At 31.1% G+C, this 23,581-nt stretch overlaps 1 protein-coding gene across 4 annotated transcripts in view; it reads left to right on the plus strand.

The window, feature by feature from the left end:
• Positions 1-15,564: 15,564 nt before the first annotated feature.
• LOC135137998 (transcriptional activator protein Pur-alpha) overlaps positions 15,565-23,581 on the plus strand; it is a 32,025-nt gene continuing 24,008 nt past the window's right edge. Inside the window, exons 1-5 of one of the 4 annotated variants that reach the window (XM_064067803.1) lie at positions 15,565-15,634; positions 15,808-16,014; positions 16,562-16,606; positions 16,994-17,109; positions 18,015-18,117. In XM_064067803.1, the coding sequence (XP_063923873.1) occupies positions 15,972-16,014; positions 16,562-16,606; positions 16,994-17,109; positions 18,015-18,117 (307 nt within the window). In that variant the 5' untranslated portion in view covers positions 15,565-15,634; positions 15,808-15,971. Of the gene's footprint in view, positions 15,635-15,742; positions 16,015-16,561; positions 16,607-16,839; positions 16,908-16,993; positions 17,110-18,014; positions 18,118-23,581 lie in introns of those variants that run through there. The other 3 variants (XM_064067806.1, XM_064067804.1, XM_064067805.1) reach the window with 3 other exon arrangements.

The following is a 23,581-nucleotide window of genomic DNA, read 5'->3' on the forward strand; positions in this document are numbered from 1 at the left end:
GTCATGAAACGTCGAGAAAACATGAAAGTAGTCAGTCGCCCGATGGTTGTAAAAATGTACAAGACTGAACTAGAAAATATGCAGAATAAATGCGAGATTATTTCGAATAAAAATCAAGTAAAGACATGGAAGAATATATATATGAATAAATAACGAATTAGCAAAGAAAGAATTTGAAAAGACAACCAAAAGTACTGTCTTCCCAGTTTAAAATGGTTTTTATGATAGATCCATTGTATTGAAGTTGATGATGGGGACAATCGAGTAAATCCCTAACCATAAATAAGAAAGTGGTCGGTTTCTTGCAGGCCCGTACTTTGTTATTCAACTCATATTGTCCGTCGTGGGGTAATAATGAGGTAATAATGTTTATTATCTTGTTATAAAAACCACTTTAAACTGGGAATACTTTAAGACAAGTAGCGGCACAGGAAAATTGTAAAGGAAGATAAATTAAAATTAAGTACCAAAAAATTATCATAGATGAAAAGGAATAATTATCATGGATAAAATTCGGAAAGAAGATGACTCAAAACTACAAAGTAAACCAAAAACTATTTTTTGGAACATTTAAAGCAGCTAAAACAAAAGAAGAATTATAATATGATTAACATAAAAGAGAAGAGTGGAAACATAATCACAGATGAAGAGAAAATTATGGATATATGGCAACAACACTTCTAGGTATTGACAGAGAATGATGTAGATGAAGAGGAAGAATATGAGGAACATAATGAAATCCTGGAAATAGAAACAATACAGCAAGAGGAATTATCAGAAGCTATTGGAAAGATAAAATTAGGAAAAGTGACTGGGCTAGGAAAGATAATATAACCCCCTAAATGATAAAATATTTGGGAGATGATCACTAGTTACGGAAAGAAGAAGACATTGAATGTGAGTTTAGAAGAGGAAGAAGCACACAAGACCTAATATTTATTTACATTAGATACATTTTTGCGTCGTGTACTTGGAAAAAGCATGTGACTGGTTAAAATGAGAAGACAAACAGATAAAGGAACAATAAAAATTATAAAAGAAATGTCCAAGAAGAACACAAACAATTCAAGCATAGCCAGAAACAATAACGAAGAATCAAAACAATTTAAAACATAGATGGGAGTAAAACAGGAATGTGTACTCAGTCTACTCCTACACTATAGAGAGAAAAATTATTTCCTCATCGACAGCAAGAGAATTTTTAGAATTTTCTATTTTTAAATATTAATTTTGCTAGAATTTTTCTGTTAAAAATGTTTGTGCTGGAGTCCTGGAACTTGGGTTGTTTCTGAATGAAAATCACGTAAAGTGAGTACATAGTTTTCTTTAAAACGACTCTGCATAATGTTTCTCATTACGTAGGTGTGCTCATTTTCTGTTAGTTTACGCTAACCACCTTCATTGCTTCGGGTTTTTCTTGGAACAATTCCAACGTTTACGATTCGACACACTGTTGCGTACGATGTTCTGGTTAAATTGGCCGTCTCTTAGATAAGCCATTTGTTTTCATGTTGTCTACGTTTTTCAACATATTGGAAGCATTTAACATAATTTATTGGGAATGTGGAAGTAGAAAATGACGACAGAGGAACATCCAGTTTCCATTGTTTGCCTTCAATTTATGTGCCACTTTCTTCAATTTTTTGTAAACGTCAAGATTTCTTTAGTAGACACTTTCACCATAGTCTTACATTTACAGTAATCAAAAAACATATATAGAAAAGTCATCAACTCATCAATTATGGGGTACTTTTTTTAAACGTCTCTCTGAAATATGGGTTATCACAAAAAAATAAAATTCGAAAAATCAAATTCTATATTTTTCCGAAAAATCTGGATTTAATTACCTTCGACCCATTAATTATTATTTTTCGTTTGTTCTTTTCTTCATTTTTTTTTCAATTTTTCCATGTTTCATTGTTTCTGTTTTATAATTTTTTGTTTTGTCAACATTGATTTTTTCAATTTTTCAGTTTCCCGACCTCCAAATTGTTCAGTTTTTCGATTCTTCAATTATTCCATTGACATTTTTCAATTCTGCAATTTTTCGATTTTCCATTTTAAAATTTTTAAATTTTGCAATTTCTGGATTTCTCAATTATCTGATTTTCCGATTTCTTTAATTTTCAGTACTTCATTTTAAAATATGTAGATACTTATTTCGTTTTTTCAATTTTGTACTTTTTCAATCTGTCATAAGGCTAATAAGTTTCACAAATTAAAATTTTTCGATTTTTCGCTTCTTCAAATTTTCAAGTTCTTAATTTCGAATTTTTCGATGTTTCAAAGTTTTAATTTTGTACTTTTTCGTTTTTTCATTTTTGATTTTTCAATTTTTCAAATTTTCAATGTTTAATTTATCAATTCTTCGATTTTCCAAGTTTTAAATTTTTAAATTTTGTACTTTTTGGATTTGTCAATTATCCAATTTTCCGATTTCGTTAATTTCTCATTATTTCGTTTTTTTCGATTCTGCCCTTTTTCGATTTTTAAGTTCCTCAATTTTAAATTCTTCGTTTCTTCAATTGTTCAAGTTCTTGATTCCTAGTTTTTAGATTTTCCAAAGTTTTCATTTTATGCTTTTTCGGTTTTTCATTTTTAATTTACAATTCAACTTGAAATATTGGAAAAGTGAAAAATTAAAAATCGAAAAACTAAAAAACGAGAAATTGCAAAAACGATTTTCATTTGATTTTTCAAATTTTAATTTTTGAATTTCTCAATATTTAATTATTAAATTTTTCAATTTTTCAATTTTTAGACTTTTAAATTCATTTCTTAAATTTTTCGACTTGCAATTTTTCGTTTCGGTTTTTTCTTTATTGTTTCAAATTTTAACTTTTTCAATGTTTCATTTTATTAATTTTTCGATTTCTAATGTCAGCTTTTCAACTTTTAGATTTTTTAATTTTTCGTTTTGTCAACTTCACGGTTTTAGAATGTTTCCATTTTTCAATTATTCGATTTTAAAATTTTTCATTTCTTAGATTTTTTGATTTGCAATTTTTCGTTTCAGTTTTTTTCTTTATTTTTTCAAGTTTTAACTCCTTCAGTTTTTCATTTCTCCAATTTTTCGGATTTTCAACTTTTAGATTTTTTAATTTTTCGTTTTTTCAATTTTACGATTTTAGAATTTTTCCACTTTTAATTACAGGATTTGTAAACTTTTTCATTTATTTGATTTTTCAAATTTTCGAATTTTAATTTTTGAATTTCGCAATATTTAATTGTTAAATTTTTCAATTATTCGATTTTAAAATTTTTCATTTCTTAGATTTTTCGATTTGCAATTTTTCGTTTCGGTTTTTTTTTTCTTTATTTTTTGAAGTTTTAACTTTTTCAGTTTTTCATTTCTTCAATTTTTCGATTTTTCGACTTTTCAATCTTTAGATTTTTTAATTTTTCGTTTTTTTCAATTTTACGCTTTTAGAATTTTTCCATTTTTCAATTACAGGATTTTCAAACTTTTTCATTTATTTGATTTTGCAATTTTTCGATGTTTAAATTCTTTACTTATTCGATTTTTCGATTTGCAATTTTTCGTTTCGGTTTTTTTTCTTTATTTTTTTTAAGTTTCAACTTTTTCAGTTCTTCATTTCTTCAGTTTTTCGATTTGCAATTTTTCGGCTTTTCAACTTTTAGATTTTTTAATTTCTCGATTTGTAATTTTTGAATTTCTTGATATTCAATTTTTAATTTGTGAATTTTTCAATTTCGATTTTACAATTTTGACGGTTCTACAATTTTTCGATTGTACAATTTTTGGGTTTTCCAATTTTTTAAATCTATTCATTTTTTCTTCTTTATAGTCTTCCGATTCATTTTTTTTTTATTTCTAAGTTTCTTGATTTCTAGTTTTTCATTGCTTTAGTTTTTTGTTTCTTCAGTTCTTCGATGTACAATTTTTCGATGTTGCAATTTCTCGTTTTTTTAGTTTTTTGATTTTTCTATTTTTAGTGATTTTTTTTAGTTCTTCGATTTTTAATTTTTCAGTTTTTCAATGAAATGAAAATCAAAAACGAAAAAACGAAAAAGTATAAAATGAAAACTTTAGAAAATCTAAAAACTGGTAATCAAGAACTTAAACAATTGAAGACAAGGAGAATTGTAAATTCAAAAGATTAAAAATTGAGAAACTTAAAAATCGAAAAGTGCAAAATCGAAAAACTGAAGTATTGAAAAATTAAAGAAATTGGAAAATCGGATAATTGAAAAATCCAAAAATCGCAAAATTGAAAAATCGAGGAATTGGAAAATCAAAAATTGAAAACTTTGATTGAATAAACGAAAAATTACAAAATCGAAGAAACATTGAAAACATAAAGGAAATGTAAAACGAAAAATTGTGATACAACACCAAGAAAATAAAAATTAGACTATAAAATTTAAAAATATCAAAACTAAAAATCAAGAATATCAAAAATTGGGGAAACGAAAAATTGTAACATCGAAGAAATAGGATAAACGAAAAATTATCAAATCAAAAAATTAGTTGAAGGCAATTAAATCCAGATTTTTTGGAAAAATAATAAAATTTGGTTTTGCGAATCTTATTACTTCCCGAGCGTAAGCAAAGGAAGTATTGTAATCGAGTCCGTCGGCCGACTCTCTACTTTTACGTTTTCTCGATCTTTCATGACCCCTAGAAGACGAAGAAATAGGTCTCCCATTTCCGTCTGTCTGTCCGTCTGTCCGTCTGTCCGTCTGTCCGTCTGTCCGTCTGTCCGTCTGTCCGTCTGTCCGTCCGTCTGTCCGTCTGTCCGTCTGTTGTCACGGATTTTTATTAGACAGATAATCTCCGAAAGTACTCGACCGATTGTTGTGAAATTTTGTACTTATATTAAGAATATCATGTAGATGGTAAAACGCTAACCAAAATTTGTCGAATCATCCCCACCACTAAAGCGATGACGTCACTTCAAAATTGTACATAGTAAATGGGTTTTCAATTGTATAAAATAACATAGTCCTACACATGTAGTTTACAACTCTGAATCGACTTTTCACCCGAAACGTCCAGATTTTTGGAAAAAAAATCAAAATTATAAAACAACATTTTGAAATTTAATTTTTAATCTGCTAACCAGAATGCTTTGAAATGTTGCAGATGTTTTAAGGCTATAAAGAGCATCATAAATCTTTAGTCAAAAAATATTTGCTTATCCCCTCCAAAAACTTGATGACGTCAGCTCGAAAGTTTGCCGAATAAATCATATCTAAAATGTACAAAATATGATGAGCCTGTACTTGTCATTTATCACTCCATTCATATTTTTTGGATTTGCATATACAGAGTGACTCAAAAAAATTAATGAATGCGTAAATTTATTTTATTGATTTAATCAGGAACTACAAAACCGAATGCTTTGAAATCTTGCAGATGTTTTAAGGTTATAAAGAGCATAATAAATTTTTAGTCAAAATATATTTGGTTATCTTCTACAAAAAACTGATGACGTCAGCTCAAAAGTTTTCCGAATAAATCGTATCTAAAATGTACAAAATATGATGAGTCTGTACTTGTGATTTATCATTCCATTCATATTTTTGGATTTGCATATGCAGGGTGACTCAAAAAAATTAATGAAGGCGTGAATTTATTTTATCGATTTAATCAGGAATTACAAAACCGAATGCTTTGAAATCTTGGAATATTTTAAAGTTATTATAAGCATGGTAAACTTTTGTTCAAAATGTATTTGTTCATCCCTCCTAAAAAAATTGATGACGTCACCCTTAAATTTTGCTGAATAAATCCTATCTAAAATGCAAAAAATACGATGAGTTTGTACTTGTGATTTATCATTCCATTCATATTTTTTAGATTTTCTTAAGAGGTGGTTCAAAAAAATTAATGAAGTCAATTTATTGTATTGATTAAATTAAAGGCAACACTTATTATTAGTATTACACCCCAACCAACCCAATTTGGTAGACACAAAATTTGTTAAAGGAAAAACTCGGTTGAAACATAAGGGTAGCACGCTTATTTACATCGACTTTAACATTACAGACCTGCATTTGTTTTATGCGTTCACTTGATTCCGCGAATGTGAAATAGACATGTTTATAATCAACCAATTGTGAATTTCACCGTCAAGAATTAAAATAAAACCCAATGTTTTATATAATAAGCGGAAGTCGAAGCAATAAAACCGACGGTCGTTTTGTTTACAGTTTCTGTGTTTGGCTCTCACGTATGCTGTTACGCCTGTCATCTTAAATTAACAATGTTTATACATACACGATTTTCAGTTGCCTCTGATACGTAGGTATACGTGAGTAAATTGTTTCGTTATTTTATTGATTATTACAAATCAATATTCAAACGACCCAATTCATTTTCCCGAAAATTTGAGAATATAATAATTTTATTCTTAGTATTACACTACATCTATCCCAACTGATATACGTGTCCTTGCAAAAATGTTGATGACGTCATCGCAATTTTTTTTTAAATTCCCACTACAAAAATGTAATGAGAAAAAAAACACAATAGGCATGCAGTCGTCAAGTTTCCGACAGCGAGGGAAGTACTGTCTAAACTCTTTAGACCAATTTTTTTTTAGATAAAATAAAGATATGTATGTAATGTTAAAGAAAATGTGTTAAAGCGGTTGTAAAGAAAGTTTGTTTTAAGTGAGTTTTTCTATTACAAAATTTTGTGATGACATCATCAACATTTTTGCAAGGATATTCTGAAAATTTCGGGAAATTGCGTTATTTATTTATTTTTTAATCACCCTGTATGAGTAATTCTAAAATCTGTGAGTGCACTGATAAACCACAGTCATAGAGTTATAATATTTTGCATATTTCAGTGAGGATTGATTCGGTAAAATTTTGAGATGACGTCACCAATTTTTTAGAAGGAGATAAACGAATAAAATTTAATTAACGATTTACCATAATTACCTAAACCTTAAAACGTTTGCAGGATTTCGGAGCATTCAGTTCTGTAGTTTCAAAGTTAAAAATGTGGATGTCTGGGTAAAAACTGAACACGGATTCATAAACTACATGTGAAAAATTATCTTATTTTATAAAATTAAGCTAATATTTACTAATGTAATTTTGGAGATGGCGTCAATCTATCGTTAGTGGGGATGTTTATCCAAATTTTAATTATCATTTATATACACATATAAAATTTGGTAACAATCGGTCTAATCTAACTATTTGTCTGATAAAAATTCAGGCAGACGGCAGACAGAGAGACAGACGGAAACGGGGACCTATTTTTTCGTACTCTAAGGTCTACGGGTCATGAAATGTCGAGAAAATATAACACTAGCGTTATTTCTTAAAAAAAAAATTTTAATAATTAATGGGGGCATTAAGATGGAGTAGGTAAACTTGGACACCCGGTATACTACATTCTGGAATTTTTTTCCCAAATATTGTTTAGCTTTAAGAATTGTTTTCCCTTAGATCTGGATGATGACTTTCTAAATTAAAATTAATAAAAACTTCCTTAGATCGACTTTGGGTCAGGAGGAACCATCCAATTTATTATTATTATTATTTTATTGAGGTATGCAGGCGCCCTTGGCCATAATCGTGCTTTAAATTCCAGCTGAACTGTTGCTTCCAATTTGGGGAAAAGCTTCGCTAAATGAATTCGCGACTAACCTGTTAGCAGAATCAGCTGTGGTCGTATTTTATGAGTAAAAATTTAAATAATGACCTAAACAAAGAGTGGGCTTCAGTCACCCGGCGCTTTCTCTGTTGTTACGCCTCTGAATCACACTTGCTCTGGGGCCCCGGTTTGTACGAAGGCGGTACCAGTTAGAATGAGTAATGAAACGATGACGATTTTTTTATGATGCAACAAATTACGTAGTATCTACAGGTCACATCATTTCGTCATTGTGGTTTATACACAACCATAGATCATTTAAGCAACTGTACAACACATCATTTGTATTAAAAGTTTATTTTCACGCGGAATTGATATTTTTAGCGTGTCAGACACAATAAATTAATGTTTAAATAAGTACCTGTCGTAGTTGTAATAAATTTTAATTGAGTAAATCGTTTGCTATTCTACTATGGTGTTAAAAAAAGAACAGCGTTTGGAAATAAACAGGTGTTTCGTACGAAATTGCACTGACCTAGCTCGAGGAGGCTTTTGTTTTTGGTTAGAGGGAATCCTAATTTGGAGTAGAAGTACATGCAAAGCATTTTAACATCCAGCGTCGCGACGCCGCCTTATTGTGTGTTAAATAACACTAAAACTTTTTTTGGTTTGTTTTAAGGGAGTGTATAAGTTTATCTTTATTTTTTAATTAATTTAATAGTAAAAATATCTGTGACAACGTAGATTGTGTGAAAAATTATTTCACCTGTCGACCTTTTGCTAAAGTTCATTCTTAACATGTGTAGTGAATTTGTTGTTATTATTAATCATGCAGATTTTAGACACACACATCATGAATAATTAAAATCTGTAAATTGTTGCAATTCATTTAAATTTCACCATTTGATTCTTTACGTTGATTTTTTTTTATTTTCCTTTTGTAATATACATTTTTTTTATTATACGAATTTCAAAAACAAGTTAAAACGAAGAACTACTACTTATTAACATTTTGCAGAAAAACACACACACGCAGTAACACGTTCAACAGTAATCAGTTTACATGACAACAGGATTCCGACAATTATCAAACCGGAAAAAGTTACAGACTAAAGTTTTTTGGTTCTTTGACTTGATAACCGTAGATAATTTTTGAAATTAACATTAAAAAAAGTTGAAATGACATAATGAACTTTGTATTGAGTATCGACATTGATACATATGTGTATACAACAAAGTAGATCACAGAATGTATATTTTTGTAAATGACAGAAAAATGTCTAAAAGCATACAACACTCACTTGGAAATATTTTCAAAAAGGCGCTTGTCAATTTTTTTAGTGTAAGTAAGTGTATTAATAATTTTCTAATTAAAAATAGTGGTTATTAAACCAAAATTATTCACATTTCCAATTTCTCATTTCGCATTTTTCATTTCTCACTTCTCATTTCTTATTTCGCAGTTCGCATTTCTTATTTCGCATTCTTAATTTGTCATTTCCCATTTCTTCGCTTTTTTTTTTCTCAACTTTCATATAGTATTTTGCATTTCACATTTCTCACTTTACATTTTCTATATTTTTCCATTTCTACTCATTTTTCATTTTGCATTTCCTGTTTGTTTTCTCAAAATCATTCCACGTTTATAATTTTTCATTTCGCATTTCTCATTTGTATTTCTTCTATTTTCTCATTTATTGTTATTTCCCATTTCTTATTTCTTCCGTTTTTTTTTCTTATTTCTTCACATTTCTCATTTAGTATTTATAATTTTTTGATATTTCTCATTTCTCATTTCATCTTTTTTCTCGTTTCTCATTTTGCATTTTTTCTATTTTCTTGTTTCTTCTCTGTTTCATGTTTGTTGTTTCTTTTTTCTTGCTTTTTGTGTCTTGTGTCTTCTGTCTTGTTTTTTGTTTCTTATTTCTTTTCTTCTCTTATTTCTCAACTCTCATTTCGCATTTCACACTTCACTTTTCTTCTATTTTTAAAATTTCTACTCATTTCTCATTTTTCATTTCGCATTTTTTATTTCGTCTTCGTATTTCTTATACATATACTGTCAAAAAAAAATCCGGACATTTGAATATTTGTACCTTTATGCTAATGTTTAGTAATTATTAACTAGTAGTAATTATTTGTACTTTTTTCTGTTTCCACATGTTTTAGAATAAAGTTATGTTTTCTGTTAATGAATACATTAAAGTTTTGCTCTTTTGAACATTTTTTTCAAAAGTTCGATCAATTGCAGGTAATCACAAAAAATTCAAGTGTCCGGGTTTTTTTGTCTGGCAGTGTATTCTTATTTCCCATTTCTTATTTCTTCCCTTTCCTCTTTTCTTATTATTTCATATTTCTCATTTCTCATCTGTCATTTTGTATTTCTCATATCGCATTTTTAATTTTTTGTTATTTCTCATATCTCCACTTCTTTTCTCATTTTGCATTTTGTACCTTGTGTTTCTCATTTCGCATTTCGCACTTCGCATTTCTTCTATTTTCTCATTTATTCTAATTCTTCATTTCTTATTTCGGAATCACTTCGCGTTTTTAATTTCTCATTTCGTATTCCTCATTTCTAGTTTCTCATTTCGCAGTTCCCAGTTCGCATTTCTCATTTCCCACTTCTTATTTCGCATTTCTCATTTCGCATTTGTCATTCCTTTTCTTTCCTCATTTCTTATTTCTTCTCTCATTTCTCATCTTTCATTCTGCATTTTGCATTTCACCAATGAGTATGGATTCTCATTTCTTATTTTTCGTTTGTGATTTCGCATTTCTCGTTCCGCATTTTTTCTATTTTCTCATTTCTTTTCATTTCTCATTCCCCATTTCGTATTTCGCATTTATCGTTTCTCATTAAGCATTTCTCATTTCACATTTCTTCCTATGTCTTTCTCATTTCTTCTCATTTCTCATCTCATTCCTCATTTCGCATTTCTTCTCTTAATCTCATTTCGCATTTCCTCAATTTCTTCTCTTTCCCCATTTCTCATTTCTCAGATTGGATTTCGTCGTGTTTATTTCTGATTTCGCATTTCTTATTTCGCCTTTTTCATTTCGTATTTCTCAGTACGAAAATTTCATTTTGAATTATTTTACAACTATTTTCTCATTTCTTTTGATTTCTGACTACACACTTTGAGAAATAAGTTTCGCACTTCTTCTCACTTGTTCTCATTTCTCATTTTGCATTAGTCATTTCGCATTTCTGACTTCTCATTCTGATTTCTTCTTACTTCTCATTTGTTATTTCTTCACATTTCTGATTTTTTATCTCTCATTTCGCATTTTTATTACTTATTTCTTGTTTCTTATTTCTTTCAAGGTATTTCTCATTTCTTGTTTCTTCTCTTTCTTTATTTCTCAACTCTATTTCGCATATCTCACTTCACATTTCTTCTATTTTTTAATTTCCACTCATTTCTCAATTTGCATTTCGCATTTCTTAATTATTGTCTCGAAATCATTACGCATTTATATTTTTCACTTCGCATTTCTCATTTCGTATTTCTTATACATATACTGTCAGAAAAAAAACCGGACATTTGAATATTTGTAACTTGCTAATGTTATAATTGTTTGTACTTTTTTCTGTTTCAACATGTTTGAGAATAAAGTTATGTTTTCTGTTAATGAATACATTAATGTTTTGCTCTTTTGAACATTCTTTTCAAAGGTTCGATCAATTGCAGGTAATCACAAAAATTTAAGTGTCCGGGTTTTTTTGTCTGGCAGGGTATTTTCTAATTTTTTTTCCATTTCTTATTTCTTCCCTTTCCTCTTTTCTTATTATTTCACATTTCTCATTTTGTATTTCTCATTTCGCATTTCGCACTTCGCATTTCTTCTATTTTCTCATTTATTCTCATTCTTCATTTCTTATTTCGGAATCACTTCGCGTTTTTAATTTCTCATTTCGTATTCCTCATGTCTAGTTTCTCATTTCGCAATTCTCAGTTCGCATTTCTCATTTCGCGCTTCTCATTCCGCATTTATCATTCCTTTTATTTCCTCATTTCTTCTCTCATTCTGCATTTTGCATTTCACGAGTGAGTATAGATATTTAAATACATACATAGTCACTGATTTCACATTTCTCATTTCGTATTTCGCATTTCTTATTTTTTGTTTGTCTTTTCGCCTCATTTCTTCTTTTTTCGCATTTCGCATTTCCTCCTGTCTTTCTCATTTCTTCTCTTTTTTCATAATTTTTTTGCATTTCTTATTTTTTCTCATTTATTCTCATTTCTCATTCCTAATTTTGCATTTCACTATTCTCACTTCTCATTTCACAATTCTTCTATTTTCTCATTTCTTCTCGTTTCTCATCTCATTCCTCGTTTCGCATTACCTACTGCTTATTTCGCATTTCTTCTCTTATCTCATTTTGCATTTCCTCTAATTTCTTCTCTTTCCCCACTTCTCATTTCTCATTTTGCATTTCGCATTGCTTATTTGTTCATTCCGGGTTTATAATTTCTCATTTCGGATATCTTATTATTTCCCATTTTTTATTTTTTCTCTTTTCTTTTTCTCAACTCTCATTTCGCATTTTGCTTTACGCATTTCTCTTTTCATATTTCGCATTTCACATTTCTCACTTTACATTTTCTGTATTTTTCCATTTCTACTCATTTTTCATTTTCCATTTCGTATTTCTCATTTCACATTTATTCTATTTTCTCATTTATTCTTATTTCTTCCGTTTCCCCTCTTCTTATTTTTTCACATTTCTCATTTCTCGTTAATGTCTACTCATTTTGCAATTTCACATTCCGCACTTCACATTTCTTGTATTTTCTCATTTATTCTCATTTTTCATTTCTTATTTCGGAATCATTTCGCGTTTCTAATTTCTCATTTCGCCATTCTCATTTCTCACTCCTCATTTCGCATTTTTTATTTTGCATTTCTGATTTCGCATTTCTTCTATTTTCTCATTTATACTAATTTTTCATTTCTTATTTCGGAATCATTTCGCGTTTATAATTTCTCAGTTCGCATTCCTCATTTCTAATTGCTTATGTGTCAATTCTCAATTCGTATTTCTCAATTCGCTCTTCTCATTACGCATTTCCCATTTTGCACTTCTCATGACGCATTTATCATTTCTTCTCTTTCTAAATTTGTTCTTTTTTCTCATTTCTTATTTCTTCTCATTTCACATTTATTCCGTTCTCTCATTTTGCCTTTTACGTTTCACATTTCTCATTTCGTATTTCCCATTTCTTATTTCTCGTTTCTCATTTCGCATTTCTCATTCTACATTTTTTGATTTTCTCATTTCTTTTCATTTCTTATTCCTCATTTCGCATTTATCGTTTTTCATTTAGCATTTCCCATTTCTTTCCTTTTCTCATTTTTCATTTCTTATGTCTTCTCATTTTTCATTTCCTCCCATTTCTCATTTCGCATTTCACATTTCTCACTTTTCATTTCTTCTCATTTCGTATTCCTCGGTTCGAATTTTTCATTTTGAATTACATATACTTTCTCATTTCTTCTGATTTCTCATCTCTCATTTCACACAAAAAATAAGTTTGGTAATTCTCTCATTTCACATTTCGCGTTTCTCCTTCTGCACTTCTTCATTTCCAAATTTTTCTCACTTCTCATTTCCTATTTTTTCACATTTCTGATTTTTCATCTCTCCTTTCGCATTTCTTATGACTTGTGTTTCTTCTTTCTAATTTCTTATTATTTGTCATTTCTTAGTTCTTCTTTCGCAACTTTTATTTCGCATTTCTCTTTTCTCATTTCCAATTTCGCATTTCTCACTTCATATTTCTCCTATTTTTCCGTTTCTACTTATTTGTCATTTTGCATTTCGCATATAATATTTCGCAATTCGTATTTGTTCAGTCCGCGTTTATAATTTCTCATTTCGGACTTCTTATTTCGCATTTCGCACTTCTTATTTCGCATTTCTTCTCTTATCCTATTTCACATTTCTTACTTCGCATTTTCTCTAATTTCTTCTCTTTCCCCATTTCTCATTTTGCATTTCGCCTTTTTTATTTCTGATTTTGCATCTCTTATTTCGCATTCACTCCCATTCCTTGTCATTTCTTTTCTTTTTCTATTTTATTCGCATTTTTCATTAGCTTTTATTATTTCACGTTTTTTTCATTTCATATTCCTGATTTCGCATTTCGCATTTCTCGTTTCTCGCTTCTTATTTCGCATTTCCCATTGTCACTTCTCATTTCCCATTTATCATTTCTTTTCCTGTCCCTCATTTTGCATTTTCCATTAAACACTTTTCGTTTTGTATTTCGCATTTTCTTTTCTCGTTTCTCATCCCGCATTTATTTTCATTTCTCATTTCCCATTTCTTCCCTTTTCTCACTTCTCATTTCTTATTTCCTCTCATTTATAATTTCTTCTTTTTTCTCGTTTCTTCTCTTTTTTCATCTTGCATTTCTGATTTCGAATTTCTTCTATTTTCTCGTTTATTCTCATTTTTCATTTCTTATTTCGGAATCACTTCGCGTTTCTAATTTCTCATTTCGCAATTCTCAACTGGCGTTTCTCATTTCCCACTTCTCATTACGCATTTATCATTTCTTCTCTTTCTGAATTTTTTCTTTTTTCTTATTCTTTCTTCTCATTTTTTCTCTTTCCAAATTTCTTCTTTTTTCTCATTTCTTATTTTTTCTCATTTCTCATTTATTCCATTCTCTCATTTTGCTTTTTACATTTCACATTTCTCATTTTGTATTTCGCATTTCTTATTTCTCGTTTCTCATTTCGCATTTTCTCTAATTTCTTCTCTTTCCGCATTTCGCATTTTGCATTTCGTCTTTATTTCTGAGTTCGCATTTCTTATTTCGCCTTTTTCATTTCGTCTTTCTCAATTTGAATTTTTCATTTTGAATTACATCTATTTTCTGATTTCTTCTCATTTTTCATCTTTCATTTCACACTTTAAGAAATAAATTTTTCATTTCTCATGCCTCATTTGGCATTTCGCATTTCTGATTTCGCACTTCTTCTCTTTTATCATCCGAGTTGATAAATCGAGATTTCAATAATATGCCAAAATACTGAGCGAATTAAACCGAAATTTTCAGATAATTAAGTAACGAGATAGAAAGTCACAAATTTTACTTTATTTAGACATACTGTACGGTGAAATATTTATGTCCAAGATAAATAAGTATGAAATTTTTAGAAAGTTAAAAACTTTGTCACATACTTATTTAATTGAAATACATGAACCACGTACATAAGGAAACGTTCTGCTTTCTACTTTTTGGGTCGTAGCTACTCCACAAATCCGATACGGTGCTTATCAACACGAAATTTCCACCTGAGTTAAAAAACAAAAATTTTAAAACATATTCGATGTCCCGTTTTTTTTTCTTAATATCTTCTACAAAAAATCGAATGTTTCAGAGTTAAATAAACGCTTTAAATAATTGAATACTTACCTATTTAAAATTTGAAACTTGTGCTGCATCCGACAATTTGTTCCTTTTTCATTCATAAGCAAAAGAATAATTACTACAATTTTCAGAATTATAGTTACACTTACTAACTGTACCTACTCACTAACATGGAAATTCTAAAAAAAGAATCCGCAGGTGTGAGGAAAGGCAATGAATTCAGTTTTTGCCACGAACGGAGATAATTTGTTGAAAGGAAGCCAAACCAAATACCACGTGGGTGAAAAACAAGAACTTCTGTGACGAGAATTCATATAAAATACCAACTACGGTTGGGTTTCACGTTAGAGCAAATATCTTTATAGAGTTCGAAAAATATATCAAACCTATATTAAGTAGTACAGACTTGAAAGGCTGATTATCAATATTTTTAGATTTATTTATGATACTTTTCGAGCACAACAAAATTTTTGTATTTTTTTTAAATAAGGGTATGCAATTTTTTAAAATGATAAAGATGAACTTCGCTACAAGCAGGTACGTATAGATTTTATTTTGTTTATTTTTTGGTTCAAGACAAATAAAACTACACAAGATTACGACAGTACTACTTTAGAAGTGAAGTCTATGAAGTGAAGGTCGTGTGGATTGTGGTATGATAAAAGTAAGTCGCATTTTCTTCTGCATACCAGACGAAAGGTTAACAATAAATTGTTGTCGATGGTATTAATTTCATAATGACTGTATGATTTCGGGGTTCTAGAAGTCAAATATAATTGAATATTTGTAATAATTGTGAGCAAAAATACGCGTGTAAAAGTGCATTTGCATCTCCAGCCGATTGGATTGCACCAGGAAGCGCACTGTCTGGGAGCCTCGTCTGCTGCAATTCGATGTACGTCCGAGAATTCGATGTTTACACCGCATCAAGTTAGTGAGTTTCCTAGTGACTTTTCGCCTTTCCCCTAAACAGTGAAGGTTGTGTGTGTGTCGGGTTTGCGATGTCGGATTTAGGAAGCGGAGATGAGGGTTCAAGTTCGCAAAGTGAGTAATCAAAACCCGACCAACCCTCTCTCACTCGAAAATCCACACATCCCCCCATGTCATAGTTCAAATTTATGCCCGAACTCCCTTCCGCAACCTCAAAATTCGTCGGACAAATTTGACAAGCGAACCAAAATGGCGATTTTTTCAATTGTTGCCGACCACAAAACCGCAAATTCCACGGAATCGGCCGCAAACAGCGCGAAAAGCGGCCCGCAATTTCGCCGCCCCGTCTTCCTTCCGCCTTTTTCCGCCCGAAACATGCCCGAAAGTGGGACGAGATTGCCGCAAAAGCCCTGCAACGTCTTGTATATTGCCCTAGTCTCGCAATGACCTTGGTTAACGTTAGTTAGGTTGCCTGTTCTTGTGTTGGCAAACGTGAAAACTCGCCAACTTCGACCTTATGGACCGAATTTGATGTTTTTGATCAATTGTGCCGAAAAATTCATGTAGAAACATATTTAGAGGGTTGGCGACTGTCTTTTCACCCCATTAACACCACCATGACCAGTTTTTGACTAACTTTGCCGAATTGTTGGTTTTTTAGAATATCACCAAGGAATGGAACAGGGGAGCAGCGAATATGACCCAGGTAGGCACTTGCCCTTTTTTCACCCATAAAAACACGCCGGTTCACCCCCAGACATCCACGTGCACCCCCACCGACATTCTTTACCGCGCGCTTCAACTCATGAATGAACTGGAATGAGTCATTGGATTCCAAGAAATCTCTAGTAAGACATTACTATAGACTCTATTCAATGATTCATAGTCAGTGTGTCCCCCAGTTTCGTCCGCGTTCGCGTTATCTATGTGCATTTTCAGGATTCAAATGGATCCAGATCTCAATTACGAGTGGACTTTTGGCAGAATTCAATACTGGCATGATCCAAGTATCGGTTATCGTTCAGTGAATTTTTTTTCTTATCAGTAGTGATTGTGTTACGCGAGGAATCTAACCTCTCTTCTCTATTTCCAGGTCAACAGGGTCAGGTGGAACAAGAATTGGCCACAAAAATGTTACAAATTCAAAGTAAACGGTTTTATTTAGACGTTAAACAAAATCGGAGAGGAAGGTTTATTAAAGTTGCTGAGGTGAGTCCCTAATTCTACATTAAATACCACTAACACCACGGGAATTGTCTCAGAATGACAGGCTCTAAAGTTAGGTTATGTAAAGTTACAACAATTATCCACATTCCATTTTTTTTTATCTTTATTTAGTGTCTCAATTATTTTCAAAATTGCCCCAAACCATCTAGGTTGATTATCCTAATCTCGTCGTTAAACTTGTAACCAGTTTTATTCCAATTTTGAACTTTATTGAGACCTGATGCCCACCTTAATAGGTTAGGTGCAATAACAAATTAATAACGCGGATGTTACGTCATAGAAATACTTTGGCAGGTCATCATCACCTACCACCACACATCAGATTTTTCTCACAATGTACAAACAAACATTTGATCTGAATGATAATAATAGTCAATCTCGAAAATAAATAAACGTGACATCACTCAATAAATTAGTTCTAACCCTATTAAACACCTTGACAAAACAGACTTTTATCAGCTCCCAATTATGCAAAGAATGCATTGACTGAGGTTATTTATGAAAATTGTGGGTGGTGTGGATACAATGACATCTGACAGAAGCATGAATCAGAATTTGGCCAACCAATTAAAATTCCATTTTTTTTTTTAATTTCTGGAGCAACTTATCAACCGTTCGTTAGCTCCGGTTTTCCCAGATTTTCATCACATTTATTTTTTACTCTTATTGCATCTAGTGTTTATTTAATCTATAAAAAAAACCTGTTACACAGCCGCATTTTTAGTAAATTCCGCATGGTGTAGTTGTTGTGGTTGCATGCGAAATTTGTCGTCACTTCCGGCGAATCCGAGACCTGTCATTTTGTTTTGTTGTTGTGTTTTGGATTTCGAGTTCAACTATTAGTTGTTTAAATTGTGTTTTTACAGTTTTCCTGTTGTTTTATTTAGATCGGAGCAGATGGCAGGCGTTCACAGATTTTCCTGGCCCTTTCCACTGCTGCCGAATTTAGAGATCACCTCTCTGCCTTTAGTGACTTTTATTCCTCACTGGGTAAGCGAGAATTGGACTTTATTTAAGTGTGACGTTCTGAAGGTAAAGATTGAATAATTTCGTCATTAATTTTATTTATGTTGCTTTCATGACAAAATCGTAGAATTAAAATTGGAAATTAGTCTCAAAATAAATTAAATATATCAAGCGATAACCGTTACTCTAATCGCTGAAAATAGATTAAGTACGATTTAATATAGTTTTAATTCGGTTTCAAATTGATAAATTACGTATTCATTATAGCTTATTTTGTTCATTGTGTTCAAAATCGTAATTAACGATTTTCATGAATATTGAATGGGCATGTATGTATATCAAAAGCAAATTACCACTTTGATTAGAAATCACCAGGGGACGCGGAATACCCACAAAACAAAAATGTATTAATTGTAAATCCGGAGTCGAAAATTTAACCAAAAAACCACTCGTATGGACTCGGAAATTGAGATATAATTTAGTGAAACGGTGAATGGGTAAGATTTATGTATTGCTGACGTAGCCGCGACTTCATTGATTAGTTCTTACAAACATATGACAGTTGAATGGAGATTTCAATCTCCAGAATCAGCATTTTGTACGAAGTAATGCATAAGCAAATCCGGGAACATGTGTCAGTCGTCATTATGTAAAACGAGCTGTTGATTATATTTTCAATTAAAAAAAAATGACAAAAGTATCGTTCATGTTTCTGGCGTTGAGCGATGTTTTTTTCGAAATGTAGGCGAACTTAATCAGTTTGTAGATTGAAAATCGTGGTTGTTAGTAACGAACTGTTCGTATCAGTAAATCAAGTTCAAGATTGATATATTGGTTTTAAAAATCGTAAGATTATTATTAACCGACCAGCTTGAAATTTTTAAAATATTAGATATTTAGTACTAAGTCCCTCGCGGGACTTCTCAAGTCATTTATATTTATTACTCTTAGTGGTTCGTTTCTTTCATAAGCCTTATTCCCGGAGTTGATTAATTTTGCTAAGTACTCAAATTAATCAAACCTATTGAATTAAGCAAAGATATGTAGTTCACGATAATCTAGGTTTTTTCCAAAAGGAAATACACAAGTCAGCTTTAGGTGTAATGCGTGTCACTTAAATTGGATGTTGTACTTCGAATAATAAGCCGTTTAGTTTTATTGTCTCACTTGGAAAACTTCCAAGTTATTGCTACCTGGATATTGTATACATTAATTTTTTTCGTGTGATCAATATAGGATACATTTGGAGTAGGCTTGCCTTGTAACAGGTTTGTCTTTTTTTGGGGCGTCATTAGTTAAAATGTTGAATTATTAAGCTCGATGTTAATACGACGACTGTATAAACTGAAATGTTTTAGCAGGTTACTACTTGGAAATTTCTGGTTTATGGTGTATTAAATGCCGTTGAAACGTTATTTGACAATGTACGAACGTGTAGTAATAATCTTTGCTTTATATTGGAATTCTTTCTTGTTTTTACAAAGAAACAATTGGAAAGTTGAAAAAAATGTTACGATTGCGATAAAGCGCTATTTATGGGCGTGTTGTAGGATTTACGGTTTTTTATTTTATATCGATTTCTCATAAATACCTTTTTTGGTCAGGGGGAGTAAATAATTAAAATGTATACACACACACCAAAAATCTAAAATCGTGTATCAATAGTAACAAAAACTAGTCGAAACTAGGTATTGAATTTGTCATTATGTTTGTTACAAAACAGAAAAAAAAGTTTGTTGTATTCTACGTCAGAGAATTGTTAACTATTCATATTTAGTTAGTGTGTTTTTACGCCTGTGAGGTATAAACTGGGAAAAATTTAACTATCTAGGCTTTTACATTACGTTTAATTTTACTAAGTGTTGGTTTTCCGTTTTCGTCTGTCTGGCAATCTGTGGTTTAATAATGTTTATATTTTTAGTCAACCGCATACGATTTATCGTCAAAATAAAGTGGAATTAAATTTATTTGTTCATCCCATGTGGAAAATTAGTGACTTCATTTATAAAATTTCTTCAGAATTTCATATTTCTTAGGATATAAATAAGTAGATCCCCCGTTTTCGTCTGTGGACGATTTTATTACACAGATAGCCGCGCTGGATTTTCGTCTGCCCATCCCTACCAACAATTTTATGACGTCATTACATCCTATTTCTATTTAAAATTGCAAAAAAAATTACAGTTTCGCTTAAAAAAACCTTCAAGGTTATCATGGACATGATGAATAGCTAAAAACTTGATGACGTCATCGCAAAATTTTGTAAATATAAATAAATCTGGCTTGACATTTATAGTGTGACATGTTCATTTATTTGTGGTGTTCTTAAATTATATATCCATATTTAGAATGACACGTATATTGATTGTCGTAAACAAATAATTTACACAAGCAAATTTTACAGGTTTCCTTTGAATCTATAAAATATTTTTTTTGTGAAATTTTGACAAGACATTGGTTTAATGATGACAGCATGTTTAAAATTTATTTATTTATCTCCCCGACAAAGTTAATGACGTCAGTACAAAAATTTAGTAAGTAATAAATGTTTATAAAAATGTACATCGAAATGTCAGATTGTTTGTGGTTTAGTAATGTATTTTTACGTTTTAGAATTTTTTATGCAGGAAAATTACATTGTATTATTTTTATCTTGAAATACCGGGTGTTTGGAAAATGGCGGATTAACTCTTCAGTACGTTATGTACGGAGGTTTCGAGAGTCCCAAAAAAAAAAGTAAAAAAAACCTGTATGATTACGGAAAAGGCGTAATTTTATAAAAGCAAAATTGGCAACACTGCTCGCACCTAACGCGTGACTGATTTCTTAGTACCGATGGTGACTGAAATTCACTTTTTATTTTTTTTAGCACAATAACCATAACAACCAGTAATCATTAATCGTGTAATTTTTCATTAATTAATAAACCAAAAGAAAATTAATGAGACATTTATAAATTGCAAACAAAAACAAAACCAACAAAGAAAAATCCATTAAAACATAACCAACTAAACACTAGAAAAGATGTTCAAAATTCCCGCCTTCTGCTCGTACAAAAATTAAGCCCGCCCACCCGCCCTATCTTTATTGTGATGATTTTTTTAATTCGCCGTGAACCAAGGGGGCAGAGCTTAACTGCAAAATACTTATTTCTTTACAAGGAATTAACATGTTTTTGAGTATCGTGTTATTCAAAGAATACTATGTACGTATATTAAGAAAAAAAGGCAAACTATAAACCACGCCCACCCACCCTATCTCAATTGTGATGATTTTTTTATTCTTAGAAACTCGAAACACGTTCAAAACGGTAAATTCTTGTAGACAAATAGGGATCTTGCGATTAAGCCCCGCCCCTGGATCTGACAACGAATGAAAAATTCATCACAATTGAGAATTTAGATCGGGGCGGGTATGGGTGGGGCTACATTTTATTTTTTTTTCTTAATATGTGCAGACTTAATTCGACAACAAGAAACTTAAAACATGTCTAAAGTGGTAATTTTCTGTAGTAATCAACTTAAATCCTCCACTTTTCTTCTACAACCCCTTTCCCTTTATATACGGCAAAAGTTTAACATCAAAATTACTATAAACAGCAACTTGGTAACAGAGTTTATAAATGACAATCTTCAGCTTTAAAAGCAACGTAAGCGGGAACAGCAACTGCAACGGGAACTTCAGCGTCAACAGCAAGTTTATAAATCCTACTTAAGACTCTTTCTTGGGTAGTACAAAGCTTTAAAAGACAACGTTTTTCGTAAAAAATTGGCCTAAGGTAATCAAATTTTCACTAAAACCAATAAAATAAGAGTGGTTCATACATACATTTTTTTGAGTCACACCCTAGAAGTAATTATAAAAACTCTGATTGCATTGATAAACCACAATGACGTCATCAATTTTTGGAATGTTTCCAAATTTTGATCATGTTTTGTAAAAGTTAATCATTTGTTGCTAAGTTAAAACTGATTTTGGCAATGACATACACTCTAAGAAAAGAGAAGGTGGGTGGGCGGGCTAGGAGCTGCCAAAATCAGACTGATTTTGCCAAATGAGATTTCTCTAAGAAAATAGAGGGCGGGGGGTGGGGCTAGTACCTGCTAAAATCAGTTTTATCTTAGCAGTTGCTAGACCCGCCCACCCACCCTTTCTTTTCTTAGAGGATATTTTATTTGCCAAAATTAGTCTTGTCCTAGCAAATAGTAGCCCCACTCACCCACCGTCTCTTTTTTTAAAGGGTATGTCAGTCGCCAAAATCAGTTCTAACTTAGCAGCTAGTAGATGGGATAAGACTGATTTTGGCAAATAACATATCCTCTAAGAAAAGAGAGGGTGGGTGGGCGGGCAGAAAGGGCAGGCAGCTGGGGCTAATATCTGTTAAGATAAGACTGATTTTAGCAAATGACGTATCCTCTAGAAAATGGAATTAAATTATTATAAGGAAAGTCACTAGTTTGTGGTCTATTAATATATTTTTACGTTTTAGAATTTTTACACAAGAAAATTACATAGTATTTTTTTATCTTAAAATATATGTAGAAGTTCTAATTTATGTAATTGAAATTGTTTGGTTGTATTTCTTCTAAATTTACAAAGTCAAATTTTGCGTCTTCCCTTTCAATCTATAAAAGACTTTTTTGTAAAATTTGGCAAGATAATAATTTAGTGGTTACAGAACAATTAAAATTTATTTAACTCCTGGAGAAAGTTAATTACATCACAAAAATGTAGTAAATAAATCTTTGTCAAAATGTACTTTGAAGTGTCAGATTGTTTGTGGTCTAGCAATATATTTTTACGTTTTAAAATTTTTTACGCAGGAAAATACGTAGTATTATTTTTATCTTAAAATACCAGGTGTCTGGAAAATGGCGGATTAACTCTTCAGTACGCTATGTACGGGGGTTTCGGGAGTCCCAAAAAAATAATAAAAACATTCTTTATGATGTAGATTACGAAAAAAGCGTAATTTTATAACTGGCAAATTGGCAACACTGCGCATATAGTGGTCCAACTCTGACTTGGTTTTTATGGCACTGAAATCTCAATTAGGGCAAGTATTAGGAACTCTATTGAAAATGTAAATAGCCGTGCCATAAATCATCTTAAAGGTTTGGTTCCTTGATGGTCCCTTGATGGTTTATGACCGCTGGGGGAAGGGCCTATTGTTGAACACTTAACCTTCACAATAGGATGCAGTCATAAAAACGAACCAGCAGTTGGAGCACTATACCTAATGTATGAATACCTCAGGCTTACTTTCTGATTTCTTAGTACCGATGGTGATTGAAATCCACTTTTATTATTTTTTTTGGGACAATAACCATAACAAGCAGTAGTCATTAATAATAAACAAAAAAAAAAAATTACTAAGACATTTAAAAATTACAAGCAAAAACAAAACCAACAAAAGATAAATACATTAAAACATAACAAACTAAACATTTGAGAAGATATTCAAATCAAAATACCTGCCTTGTAATAA

The sequence above is a fragment of the Zophobas morio genome, unplaced genomic scaffold (assembly GCF_036711695.1).
Source record: "Zophobas morio isolate AGI-343-1 ecotype UQ-CSIRO unplaced genomic scaffold, CSIRO_AGI_Zmor_V1 ptg000030l, whole genome shotgun sequence".
Lineage (NCBI taxonomy): Eukaryota > Metazoa > Arthropoda > Insecta > Coleoptera > Tenebrionidae > Zophobas > Zophobas morio.